We start from the raw sequence: 14,083 nt of genomic DNA, 5'->3' as shown, positions 1-14,083 counted from the left end.
CACGTTTAGCTATTAGTCACCTGTATAAAACTGATGTGCAAAAAAAAAAAAATCCTATGTTCAAACCCTTTACCATCTTTATAGAACCCCAATGGAAATCAGGAGACCGTTACCGTTCAAGGATCATATTCGGCACTCAGTTACACTCAATCTGAAATCACTCCACTAATTAGAAAGAAGATACAGATTTTCTGCAGTGAAGGCAATTAATCACTGGAACGGTTTACTTGGGGCTGTGGTAGATTCTCCATCACTTAGTCTATGGATCAAGACTGGATGTCTTTGTACAAGATATACTCAACTGCAAGTTATAGGCTTGATGTGGGATCAACTTGGTGAAATTCTATGGCCTGTATTATGCAAGAAGTCAGACTAGATGATCTAACAGTCCCTTCTGGCATTAAAATTTGAGTTACTCTGGTTTGACACTGGGAGGACTGGACCAAATTCTGCTTCCTGAATATTAAATCTGTCCTCCTGCTGCTGGTGAAACAAAACAGTCCATAGGAGAAAGGGTTGGAAATGCTGATTTTAATCATAAAAAGCCACATCCTGATGCCCTGACTCGTCCTGAATAATGCCTTGTTCCGTAAGCAGTCCCACTGAAGTCAGTCGGGCACACTGATCAATTAAGATCCTGTTGAGTGGAAAGACATCAGAATCTGGTCCCCAAATGTTAGTTTCAAAAGCATTTCACATTCTGACATGCTAGGGAGCCCTACACACCAAGTGAGCCAAGATACCTGACTGAGCAAAATAGGCGCAACTGTCTCAAGAATTTCCACTTTAGGGCTAGCCTACGCTAGACAGGCTTTGCAGTTACACTGATACAGCTATACCAGCAGTGCCCCCTAGTGGTGGAGATACAGCTTACACTGGCATAAGGTGATCTTTTGCTGGTGCACTTACACCACCTTCCCAAATGACACAAACTATACTGGAAAAAGGACCCTTGGGCTGGCATAGTTGCATCTACACAAGAAGGGAAGGTGCTGGCATAGCTATATTGGTTAAGGGTGTGAATTTTTTACACCCCTGACCAACACAGGTATGCCAGCAAAACTTTGTCGCATAGACCTGGTAGAGTTGATCAGTCTGTAATGAAGCTTGTCACTGCGATAAGTTCAAAGCACAAGTGGAATTTTAAAAAACATAAATAAGCAACCTCCACTGATCATATTTTTGAAATATCTCATTTAAATTAATCTATTATTTTCTAGGGGGTTTCTCTTAAACTTGGCTAGGTATGGTTGTGAATTGTCCCTGTGTCTGTATAATGTATGACTTCACTGGAGTTACTCTGCGTTCACATCAGTGTAATAGATCGGAATCAAGCAGTACATTTAGACAGCACACTTCCATTTCCTCTTTCTGTTCATTTAAGGCCAGGTTCTGCCTGGTGCTGAGTGCCCCATATCAATAGGAGTCAAGGATGCTCAGCTTATTGCAGCATCAAATCCTGTAAGAGAAGTGCTGCCTAGAAGCTCTCGCTCCCTGAGACCTGGCAATGTAGATCTGACAAAGCCCGCAAAGGAGAGACTGATGATGGATTGTAAAGGTCAAAAACGTTATTTGCCATTCATTAATTTATCCCATGGAGAAAAGGGAGATTTATGTAGGAAGTGATTCATGGAGGCAGCTGCTTAGCACCTCAAGGTGCAAAACTTAGCTGCCCACCACTGGGCCCTGGATAGGAGTCCAGTGGCGATGGTGGGCCCGGACTCTCCTACCAACTTCAAAAAACGGGACATCAATAGGAGCCTTTACTTTGGTGAAGAATCCAGCTGGGGAAGGCCCTGAAGCCCATGCAGGTGCTGAAAGACTTCCGTGTGATCAGACTTTTTTCTGGTATACCCCGAAAGGGTTGGACTGAGACGTGTGACCCAGCCGGAGGGCTGAGCCTCAAAAGAAGGGACAGCCCTACAAGAGACAGCTATAACTGACAAGGGGGCACAACAGGGAAGGAGACAACCTGCTGTACTCCCCCCGACCACTAGGCAGCCCTGGTGGTGAGTGTTCCCCTGTGGAGACATCTGAATATTCTATGTAGGAGGCTGGAATTATTTGCTCCTGTATAAGCCAGACAACAGGGCCCAAAGTCTTACCTCTAGAGAATCCATGTAGTCCTTTTTCAGTTTATCCCAAGTTTCTGATGGTAACAACTGAGGGAGATTCTCAGTCTTTACCTCTGCTTGGAGATCAGGGTGTCCCAGGAGAGTTTTGCTACAAAATTCAAATGAACACATTAGGTTGTCTTGGAGAGTAAGTACATGGAATAGTCATATTGCATGAGCTACATAATTATCATCTTGTATGAAATTTACTTAAAGCTTAAACTATGTGGCGTGCTTTCAAGCTTTAACAAGGAAATCATTCCTCGCTTTGAAATTGTAATTCCTCAAACTCGTAGTGATTCTGAAGGCTAGGTTTCAGCCTAGTTTAGAAAGCATGAAACCCCCGGTGTTGCTTGGACATGAAAAGTTATTTTCTTAAAATAAATAAAACCCATGAAACTGATTCATTTAACAATGTGTTGTTAGGATTTTTCTAGAGCTTGTTCCAGTAACATTGGTTTTTTTTTGTTTGTTTTCTTTGGCGTTAGCTGGTCACGCTATGTCTCTATTTCCTTGTGAAGATAACAATGAAAGATCACTGCTCAGGTCATCTGGGTGATATTCTGAAGGGCAGTGTCTGGAAATCATGCAAAGGTACAAACAAGTTTGGACTTGAGAAACATTTCCTTGCATAGGGAAGAAGTGGGTGGATGCTGAACTAGAGACTGACTTTAAAGGGCATTGAATTGATAAACTACTTTTCCTTTACGACTCATTTCTCCCATGAGTTACCATGCAATACATGGCAGCTGATTAGTGGGAAGGTAAAGTACCACTTTGGGGTAGAAACAGATGTGTTGCTTACTCAATAGCAAAAAATCCATTATTAGGTGCCATTATGATTCAATATTGTACAATATTCGCATGTGCTATCCACCAACCCATCCATACTCTGCACAAGCAAAATCAGTTTACAACTCTGTCTTCTAAATATGGGATGAGAAGGAAGAGAAAATGTTTGTAACCTCCTTGAATGTGGAACATGAATTACTAACTGTTCGGTAGAGCTATATCTGGAAGACAGCTGCAATGACAGCATCTCGTAAGGGGCCTTATCTTGTACTCAAAACTCCCATAAATTGCAATTAGGTCTGAGTACAGAGTGCAAGATCAGATTTAAGTTGAATGAAAACTGCACTGTATCAAGTCTGGATTCTGGCAGGCTAATGCAGAGAGAGCTTATTAGGAAAGAGTTAGTAGTATTGCCCTGTCATCTGGCCAAATTTGTGGGTTGGGAATGTATAAGATGTCATTAGCTGTACAAATAGTGTGTACTCCAGCATGCTGCATGAATGTGTCATTCATTTAAAAGTACACCCAAGTTAGACAGCACCTTTCTGTCTGAATTTTTTTTACCCACTGCTGTTGCAAGTAAAGACGCAGATGACTGTATATGAAAGAGAAATGTATTTTGCTTTTTGATTTTTAGTTTGTTTGCTTTAGTTTATTTTGACAGGATGTTTGGCATAATCAGCTTCAATCTCCCTTCTGTGTAATCAGATTCCTCTGTTTATGTGGGTTTTACACACACAGTAACGAGAGGGAAAATATTTCTTAAAATAAGAAAAATGCAATTGTAAACTCACAAAAACTGGGAAGGGGACTCAGGCAGATGTAGTATCTGAAAGTGCTCGAAACTTATGGCTAGATTTCAAGTTGATGACGTCAGTTTAAGTAAACAACTTCATATAAAATGAAATTTAAATCACCATTTTCAAACAGGGAAGCATAAAGCTAAGCTCCTCAATCAACAGTTAAGCACTTATATATATGTGGCCCAATCTATTCACCTCTTTTGCAACTGCTTTTGTGTTTACTTCTGTGTCATTGGAATGTGCTGGTTGGCCTGCCCTCTCCTTATTCAGGTTCCCCTTTAAGACCCACCCTCATCTGCAGTGATGCCTCTGTGAAATTAGCCAGCCACTAACGGGTAGGTAGAGAATCCATATAAACCAGCATATCATAAACAAGTCCAGCTGACTTGTATATTGTATCCTTTTCCCTCCACCCTTCATGTATTTCTATTGTCTTTGTAGGGCTTATCTACATGGAGCAGCAATGCGCACTAGAAAGGTGTGACTTCTAAAGTGCGCCAATGTCTTGTGCACCAACTAGACATGTGGACCCTGCTGGGACTCACTAAAAGTTCCCTCCTGTGTGTTAACATTGAAACAGAACTTTTTAGTGTGTACCAGTGAGGTCCACGTGGGCCAGTTTGTCGCACAACATGTAGGTGCGTTGTAGACATCGCTCCCCTGTAGTGCACATTGCTGCACCATGTGAACAAGCCCTTAGACCCAGTAAGCTGCTAGTCCCAGCCCCAATGTCATCTTACGTATCTGTACTCTGTATACCACCAAGCACATTTGGGTTACTACTGTACTGGAAATAATTTTTAGAGGTGCTGAGACCCCACACCTCTAAAGTTATTTATTTGAGCCAATTCCTCTTTTCCTTTGGGCTAATGCCATCTAGTGGCGTCCCACATAGCCATGCTCAGGTGGTGGCCATCAGGTAGGATGACCATATTTCCCAAAGGGAAAATAGGACACCGCATGGGGCTAGCCTGAGCCCTCCCTCCCGCCATGTGGTGGGGCTGGCGAGAGCTGATCACCTGAGCTCCCTTCCCCGGTGGGGTTGGTGTCGCTGCTTCCCCGAGCCCTGCCTCCCCCCCGCCCAAACCCTTCCTCTCCTCCTGCCCAGGGTTGGTGTCACCACTCGCCTCCACCCCCGCATGTTCCTCTGTACCCCACTTTTCGACAAAAGTGGGCATTTGTCCTACTTGCTCTTGCTAACTGATCAAGTTGGCAAGAGCAAATGGGACAAATGCCTCTTTTGCCAAAAAAGTCGGGACGACTGGGACAGGGCTTAAAAAAGGGACGGTCCCGGCCAAACGGGGATGTATGGTCACCCTATCAATAGGGACAGGTGGCCGTGTGGATTCTTTCCAACCCGCATCACAACTTAAACAGGTGCAGCTCCTCCACGCTCCACGCACTACGGCTGGAAAGATCTGCTAATAGAGGCTGCGCTTCGCAAAATGTTTCCATGGGGGGGAACTGAGCTTTCTTAGAGCTGAAATATAACATTGGCAAGTGGAACTTATGGGTATCGTGAGCACTGCAAGTCAGTGACTAAGAGAAACAAGGCAATCTAAATGTACAGTGGATGCATGTGGTAAGCATTTTACGCACAAGCCTTTGCCTCCATCCTTGATCAGATTGGTACCTGCCGTTATAGTTCAAGTGGTTGCATCTGTCTTATTCACATGGGAACCCAAGAATAACTAAGTGTCTTGAAGTGCCTTGTAGATATTCAGAGCTAAATTACTATTTGGAGGAGAGACAGTTGGCATGGGGAATAGTAGCTTACCTATAGTATGTGTTAACAACCCAATCAAGTAATGCGTAAAGTTCATTAAATTCCAAGGGTCTCTGCAAGAGTCGCTGCAGATGTGAAGAAATGGCACTATGAAAGGACTCCACGTATCTTCCACAAACTTTATAGTCATCTGGGTAACACTTTTGTACTGACCGCTTGATTTTCAATAAATCTTCACTAACATATTTTCTGAGGAACCCTAAATGGATAGCGAGCCAAGAATCGTTGTCCTCTTTCAATGAAATAGGCACATTACAGACTCTTTTTTCAGCACTCCCTCTGACAGCTTCCTTCCACACGTCTCGCCATTTTCTGGGTCTGCCAACGCAGTCCGATTCTGAAGAGCCAGGAATCTGTACATCAGCATGAGCTTCTTCTTCCTTGGAGATTAAGGTCACCATAGAAGTCAACAATCGTTCATCTATATTGGACTGATCAAGTGTTTCCTCCACAATGGATTTGATTGAGTTAGCAACAGAGTTACAAAGCAAATCCACATCCTTGGCTTTCCGGACATATTCTGTAGGATTGTCTTCATATTTCTTGGCCTCTTTTTCAGTTATAATTTCATTCTCCAAACACCTGATGCTTGCAAATGTCTCCAAAAGTTGCTTTTTCTGAATAAGTTCATTTATTTCCATGACTGCAAAGAGAACATGGGTTGGGGAGAGAGCAGATTATGAGTTTACTTTTAGATATTTAATGTGCCTATTACAACAGTAAAGACCACAGGAGAGACCAGTGTCTGAGTCACGACTGCGGGGCTGCTTTGTCTCTCTACTGCATCCTGCATGAAGAGTGGCATTCCAGCTGCACGTATGTGACAGGTCACCTTTAATCTCCTTAACTCCTGTTTGACATAGAGGAGAAATACCGTTCAGATGAAATCACTGAAATATCAGAGCCATGTCTCTCAGGGTATGTCTACACTGCAATGAAAGACCCGCAGCTGGCCCAGATCAGCTGGCTCAGGCTCGCGGGGCTGCGGGGCTACGAAATTGCAGTGTAGATGCTTAGGCTGGAGTCTAAACCTGAGTCTGGCGGCACAAGCCTATCTCTGCTTAAATATATTTCAGGCTGGAGATCTTATTTGTGTGATATTTCTGGTTTGTACTCTGTATTTTAAAGCAAATATGCATCATATGGCATTGTTCCTATGGCCATTGTTCTATTGTGGCCACTGTAAACCAGTCTGGCTGCACAGATTTCAGACTGAACATAAGACCACTGCATCAAGTCATCCGAGGAGGCAAGATCTACTGGAGAGAGCCCTGGACTGAGAGCTGGGATTAATCCCTGTCTCCCAGCCCTCCGACTGCTATGCTTGTGACTTGGGGCAAATTGTAACTTTTTTCTGGGCAAGTGTTCTCCTATTTATGTTTATACAATGCCTCGTACAATGGAGCCCTGATCTCAGTTGAGGCCCCTATGTGCTATTGTAATAGAAATAATAATATTTGCATGAGTCTACTAAAAAGATCTCAAAGAATGGCTCTGACTCATCCCCACTGTAATTTCCTTGAAGCCAAAGGAGTCCCACTGTGGCTGGCCTGACCCAGTCATTTTACAGACCTGCACATAACTACTAGGTACTGACTTCGCTGTAACCCTGGTTTCCAAGTAGTGTATGCTGTTATCCAGTCTGGGAGGGATGGGGGAAATCCATGTACCTTTCATTCTCAGTCTCCAGTCACTTTAGGAGTGGGTGCCTTCTTTTACACTCCCACTCAGCTGAATTATCAACTGTGCAGATTTTGAAAAACGATGATAAAAGTGCCTTCAAAATACAGTTCTAAGGGACCACAAACAGCCAGCATTGTATCACACCATGCCATAATGTAGTGCCAATCTTTAAAAAAGGGAAGAAGGAAGATCCTGGGAACTACAGGCCAGTCAGCCTCACCTCAGTCCCTGGAAAAATCATGGAGCAGGTCCTCAAAGAATCAATCCTGAAGCACTTGCATGAGAGGAAAGTGATCAGGAACAGCCAGCATGGATTCACCAAGGGAAGGTCATGCCTGACTAATCTAATCGCCTTTTATGATGAGATTACTGGTTCTGTGGATGAAGGGAAAGCAGTGGATGTATTGTTTCTTGACTTTAGCAAAGCTTTTGACACGGTCTCCCATAGTATTCTTGTCAGCAAGTTAAGGAAGTATGGGCTGGATGAATGCACTATAAGGTGGGTAGAAAGCTGACTAAATTGTCGGGCTCAACGGGTAGTGATCAATGGCTCCATGTCTAGTTGGCAGCCGGTATCAAGTGGAGTGCCCCAAGGGTCGGTCCTGGGGCCGGTTTTATTCAATATCTTCATAAATGATCTGGAGGATGGTGTGGATTGCACTCTCAGCAAATTTGCGGATGATACTAAACTGGGAGGAGTGGTAGATACACTGGAGGGGAGGGATAGGATACAGAAGGACCTAGACCAATTGGAAGATTGGGCCAAAAGGAATCTGATGAGGTTCAATAAGGATAAGTGCAGGGTCCTGCACTTAGGACGGAAGAACCCAATGCACAGCTACAGACTAGGGACCGAATGGCTAGGCAGCAGTTCTGCGGAAAAGGACCTAGGGGTGACAGTGGACGAGAAGCTGGATATGAGTCAGCAGTGTGCCCTTGTTGCCAAGAAGGCCAATGGCATTTTGGGATGTATAAGTAGGGGCATAGCGAGCAGATCGAGGGACGTGATCGTTCCCCTCTATTCGACATTGGTGAGGCCTCATCTGGAGTACTGTGTCCAGTTTTGGGCCCCACACTTCAAGAAGGATGTGGATAAATTGGAGAGAGTCCAGCGAAGGGCAACAAAAATGATTAGGGGACTGGAACACATGAGTTATGAGGAGAGGCTGAGGGAGCTGGGATTGTTTAGCCTGCAGAAGAGAAGAATGAGGGGGGATTTGATAGCTGCTTTCAACTACCTGAAAGGGGGTTCCAAAGAGGATGGATCTAGACTGTTCGCAATGGTAGCAGATGACAGAACGAGGAGTAATGGTCTCAAGTTGCAGTGGGGGAGGTTTAGATTGGATATTAGGAAAAACTTTTTCACTAAGAGGGTGGTGAAACACTGGAATGCGTTACCTAGGGAGGTGGTAGAATCTCCTTCCTTAGAGGTTTTTAAGGTCAGGCTTGACAAAGCCCTGGCTGGGATGATTTAACTGGGAATTGGTCCTGCTTTGAGCAGGGGGTTGGACTAGATGACCTTCTGGGGTCCCTTCCAACCCTGATATTCTATGATTCTATGATTCTATGATTCTATGATAGGAGTGAGGGTAGTTTGCCAGTAATAATTTGAACCAAAATTTTGTTGGGTGATGCACCATTTGGACTATGATAATCGTGGAACACTAGAGTCCGAAAAGGGGCTGATCCCAATTAAATTTTCCATTTCCCACTATCGCAGCAAGAACTACAGCTCATTAGTCTTATTTCACTTGCTAACCAGACATAGAGAGCGTACAAAACTGCCTTTCTGGATGCAGCAGTGGTGTGACAGCAGAGATCCTTGCTGCTGTGTGAGAGACTCCTATTCTGGAGCACCTTCCAGCTCCCAGAGGTCACTGGGAATTTGAGCCCACTAAACAGGCGCTCTGGGTGTGGTGATGTGGCTAAGGGAGTTCAGTCTAGTCAGTTTATCAAAGAGAAAGTTTGAAGCAATTTGGTCACTGTAAGTACCTAGGCAGGAAAGAGAGATCTGATACTAAATGGCTCATTAAACTAGCAGCCAAAGGCCCAACACATTGAATGGCTGGGAAAACAGAAGGTTGACAAATTCAAACTGGCAATAAAACCAACTTTTTTAAAACAATGAGGGTGATTAACCACTGGAACAGCTTACCACTGAGTGTGGGAGATTCTCCATCACTTGTAATCTTTAAATCAAGATTGGGTGTCTTTCTAAAGGAGATGCTCTAATTCAGACACAAGTAATTGAATTCAGTGCAGGGATTACTGGTGAAATACGACACAAGTTTATGCAGGAGGGGAGCCTAGATTATCATAATGGTGCCTTCTGGGCATGATCTGTGAATCTAGGCCATGAGGTATGCAAAGCTGACAAGATGGGCTTACATCCATTTTACAAAGCTCACACTGTAACAAGGTGAAGCAGTTTAAGCATCTTCACCGGAACAGATGTCACAGTTGGGACACAGCCCTTCTAACCAGTCCATATAGTGCCATCAACAATGGCCTCTGGATCTTGCCTAGATTAGAAATGTGGGTTGAGGTTAGGTCAGGGTGTATTAATTCATCTCCACCTTTTTCCTAAGCGGAAACACTGTGATGCTTTTCCCTTGGCTAAGCAGTTAGACGTGTTGCTTAGTCAGATTGAAAGGCGGTGCTATGAGTCCACTCTAGGAAAGAGATATGATTAGGTAAACGTCAGTTACCATAGACCCATTTTTCTAGTGTAGACATGGCCCATGTGAGTGCACATCCTTATGACCTGGCCTGAAAAAGAAAGTGAAGCAGCATTACTGTAATAAATAGCAAATTAAAGGGATGTATCAAGACAAGTGTCCCTTTTGAGGATCCTTCAATGCTAATAAAGTAACATCTGAGGGAGCCACAGAACATCCCATTCATGGGGTCTCCCTTGGTATCTGGGAGACCTGTCCTCTGTGCTCAACCTTTAAAGACTCCAAGAAGACCTTGCAAGGGATCAGACTATTCTCTACCCAGGCAAGTCCATTTCATTCAATGCTCTATTGTGCGCGGGGCCTTGCAGAGTCTACTTTGATTGAATGTTATTAGAATCCTAGCAAGTGTTTTTACAGTGGGTTATATTTCACCTCTTACCTGAGAGAGGTTCTCGTTGAATGGACTCTGCCCCCATATTCTCCCCACTCTTGTCCACACTGGTGTTGGTCATATTTTTAGCACTGCTGCCCTCTTTTTTTTTTAAGCCTTTCGGTGTAAAATCTTTGTTTCTTCTCAGGGTGCCAGAGTCTTCACTTGCTTTGTCTTTGGCCTGACTTGGTTTACTTCTCTTGAAGCTTAAGATTCTATTGAGAGCACTTTCGGGGCTCTTTGCCTCCTGCTTGTTCAAGGGCGAGCTATTCAGTTCAGAAACAGAATCAGTTCCTTCATCCTCAATGCTTTTTACTGGGGATGCTGGTTCTGCTGGAGATGCCATTTTTTCACTGCGCTCAGGTATCTCCTTATTTTCATCTTTGTCTTTGGCTGGACTTCGTTCACTTCTCCTGAAGCTTAACATTCTTTTGAAAACACTTTCGGGGCTCTTTGCCCCCAGATTGTTCAAGGGCGAGCTATTGAGTTCAGAAACAGAATCAGTTCCTTCATCCTCAATGCTTTTTACTGGGGATGCTGGTTCTGCTGGAGATGCCATTTTTTCACTGCGCTCAGGTATCTCCTTATTTTCATCTTTGTCTTTGGCTGGACTTCGTTTACTTCTCCTGAAACTTAAGAATCTATTGAGAGCATTTTCGGGGCTCTTTGCTTCCTGCTTGTTCAAGGGTGAGCTATTGAGTTCAGAAACAGAATCAGTTCCTTCATCCTCAATGCTTTTTACTGGGGATGCTGGTTCTGCTGGAGATGCCATTTTTTCACTGCGCTCAGGTATCTCCTTATTTTCATCTTTGTCTTTGGCTGGACTTCGTTTACTTCTCCTGAAACTTAAGAATCTATTGAGAGCATTTTCGGGGCTCTTTGCTTCCTGCTTGTTCAAGGGTGAGCTATTGAGTTCAGAAACAGAATCAGTTCCTTCATCCTCAATGCTTTTTACTGGGGATGCTGGTTCTGCTGGAGATGCCACTTTTTCACTGCGCTCAGGTATCTCCTTATTTTCATCTTTGTCTTTGGCTGGACTTCGTTTACTTCTCCTGAAGCTTAACATTCTTTTGAAAACACTTTCGGGGCTCTTTGCCCCCAGATTGTTCAAGGGTGAGCTATTGAGTTCAGAAACAGAATCAGTTCCTTCATCCTCAATGCTTTTTACTGGGGATGCTGGTTCTGCTGGAGATGCCATTTTTTCACTGCGCTCAGGTATCTCCTTATTTTCATCTTTGTCTTTGGCTGGACTTCGTTCACTTCTCCTGAAGCTTAACATTCTTTTGAAAACACTTTCGGGGCTCTTTGCCCCCAGATTGTTCAAGGGCGAGCTATTCAGTTCAGAAACAGAATCAGTTCCTTCATCCTCAATGCTTTTTACTGGGGTTGCTGGTTCTGCTGGAGATGCCATTTTCTCATTGAGCTCAGGTATCGCCTTATTTTCATCTATCTCACCTTTGCAATAACTGGTTTTTGGAAGGAGGAGGAGTAACTAGTTAAACACAAAAAAAAACAGACAAGAGCAGAATTAAGCAGTAAGACTTACATGGGATCTATGTAATGCTGGGATATTACTGTGTCTCTTGAGTCACCCTTAGGCAGCAACTCTCTGTATCCCCCACTTTGTGGAATTGACAGAGGAGGCAAGTCTGTAATAGCCTTTGTTGCACCCCAGCATAACCAGAGTTGTGAGGCACCTCACAACCACCTGCCCTGCACATGAAGCAGTCTTGTCTATGCCTGCTGTGGATCAGGTCCCTGAAAACAAGAGCCCCTGGCAGCATGAGCATGGCCTTTCAGGCCTCCACAGACTGCTCCCTCTCTGTACAAGTAGAGATAGGTACACACCGACCTCCAAATACTCCGAGCGTTCCCTGCCCCTTGTCCACTAAACTCTCACAGAATTTAGAGTGAGGCCTGCTGCTCCCAAAGGAACAGGACACACGAGCTTGTAAGAAACAACTCTGGACCAGGTCTTTGTTTACCACCACAGCACACATGTATTTATAGTGAAAACAAGAATAAGTTTATTATCAGAGACTAAAAAGAAAAGGAGTACTTGTGGCACCTTAGAGACTAACAAATTTATTTGAGCATAAGCTTTCGTTGCATCCGATGAAGTGAGCTGTAGCTCACGAAAGCTTATGCTCAAATAAATTTGTTAGTCTCTAAGGTGCCACAAGTACTCCTTTTCTTTTTGCGAATACAGACTAACACGGCTGCTACTCTGAAACCTATCAGAGACTAGAGATTCAAGTGATAGTGAGTAAGAATATGAAAACAAATGGTGACACATAAAAACAAAATCATAACAGGCTTTCTAGATAATAACCTTAACTGCCAAGTTACCCTCCTGTCTAAAGAAGTGTATCTCACCCAAAGTTCTCTCCAGAGTTTTCAACCAAGCCTGGCTGAGACTCCTGTTTCACGAAGCAAGAGCACTTCAATCCCTGATGGCAGCCCTTATACTCCCGCAGTGAAAGGGGCCTTTGTTTCCTCTCATCCCCAATATACCTAAGCAAACTTTTGCTATGCACCTCCAGATAAAGCTCTCTTCTTCCCCGTTGTGCTTCATTTCCTGTTAGATTATATCTAAGGTTCTTTCTTACAATCCTTCATTTGCATTCAGTTCAGACTGGTGATAGGGGACCCACTGTGAATGAAACAATACTCAGTTTACATGTAAATGGATAGGCAACTCCTGTCTGACAGACAACCTGTTTGTCACTTTTCCTGTTGACTAATACCTTGATACAGACTTTAAAAACATATTTTCTGCATATACGCACAACTCCTTACAGAGTATCTGTACATACCCATGTCACAAAGATATTGATGGGTTTCAGAGTAACAGCCGTGTTAGTCTGTATTCGCAAAAAGAAAAGGAGTATTTGTGGCACCTTAGAGACTAACCAATTTATTTGAGCATAAGCTTTCGTGAGCTACAGCTCACTTATCCGATGAAGTGAGCTGTAGCTCACGAAAGCTTATGCTCAAATAAATTGGTTAGTCTCTAAGGAGCCACAAGTACTGCTTTTCTTTTTAAAGATATTGATGGCCAGTGTGACACCAGCTTTCATTTAAGACTTCACATGACATTCTTGGTGAACCAGAACGTACAGACGAGAATTAGGTGATTCCTGTAACCTTTCTGCACCCCTTGCCACTTGGCATTAAGAGGTTCTTGGGTCCCATACCCCTACCTTCAGAGCCTGGCTCTTTAGCACAAGTTGTGCACATGCATGCTCTTAGGTCTAGAGGGCCCCAGTTCAATTCCTGAGTGCAGCCCTCTTGCATACTTTCAGGTATGCCATGCACTCTCAGTACCTAAACTGGTACCATTGGTTTCCCCCTCCAGCTGAGTTTAAAGCAATTTAGGGCAGATCTATGCATTAGCCAGATCTGCGCATTCACAGCCTATAACCCAGACATGTTAGTTTTGAGCTTGGTTGCTGCTGCCTTGTTGATGCACAGAGATCTGCAGACATTCAACATTGGAATGTGGCTCGCGATGTGGATGGTCAGTTACAGACATCACATAGCAGTGACTAAAGCACACTGAAAAGCCTCAGTTTTCACCTCTAGTTCCTTAAATAAGAAATCAAAGCATAATGGTTTCTGTGCTCTGAATTGTCATGGTTACAGTTCTGCAGAGGCTACAAAATGCAATGAACTTTTATATAGCACACACTATCTGAAAGCAATTCAAAGTCAAACAAACCAAGGCCAGCCTGGGAACAGCTTGCTGATTGATTGGATTTTTTTATTTTTGTTTTTTGGTCTCACAGGCCTTATCT

General features: G+C 43.8%; 1 protein-coding gene across 4 annotated transcripts in view; it reads right to left on the bottom strand.

The window, feature by feature from the left end:
* EXOC3L4 (exocyst complex component 3 like 4) overlaps positions 1-14,083 on the bottom strand; it is a 103,288-nt gene that overhangs the window by 20,934 nt on the left and 68,271 nt on the right. For all 4 annotated transcript variants that reach the window (XM_073349721.1, XM_073349719.1, XM_073349720.1 and 1 more), the window contains 3 exons: positions 10,296-11,778; positions 5,487-6,138; positions 2,106-2,223 (listed from right to left, as the gene is read on the bottom strand). In XM_073349721.1, the coding sequence (XP_073205822.1) occupies positions 2,106-2,223; positions 5,487-6,138; positions 10,296-11,697 (2,172 nt within the window). In that variant the 5' untranslated portion in view covers positions 11,698-11,778. The remainder of the gene's footprint in view (positions 1-2,105; positions 2,224-5,486; positions 6,139-10,295; positions 11,779-14,083) is intronic.

The sequence above is a fragment of the Lepidochelys kempii genome, chromosome 6, assembly GCF_965140265.1.
Source record: "Lepidochelys kempii isolate rLepKem1 chromosome 6, rLepKem1.hap2, whole genome shotgun sequence".
In the NCBI taxonomy this organism is placed as follows: domain Eukaryota; kingdom Metazoa; phylum Chordata; order Testudines; family Cheloniidae; genus Lepidochelys; species Lepidochelys kempii.
The sequence above is the reverse complement of the archived record's forward strand: the minus strand, read 5'-3'. Positions and strand labels throughout refer to the sequence as shown.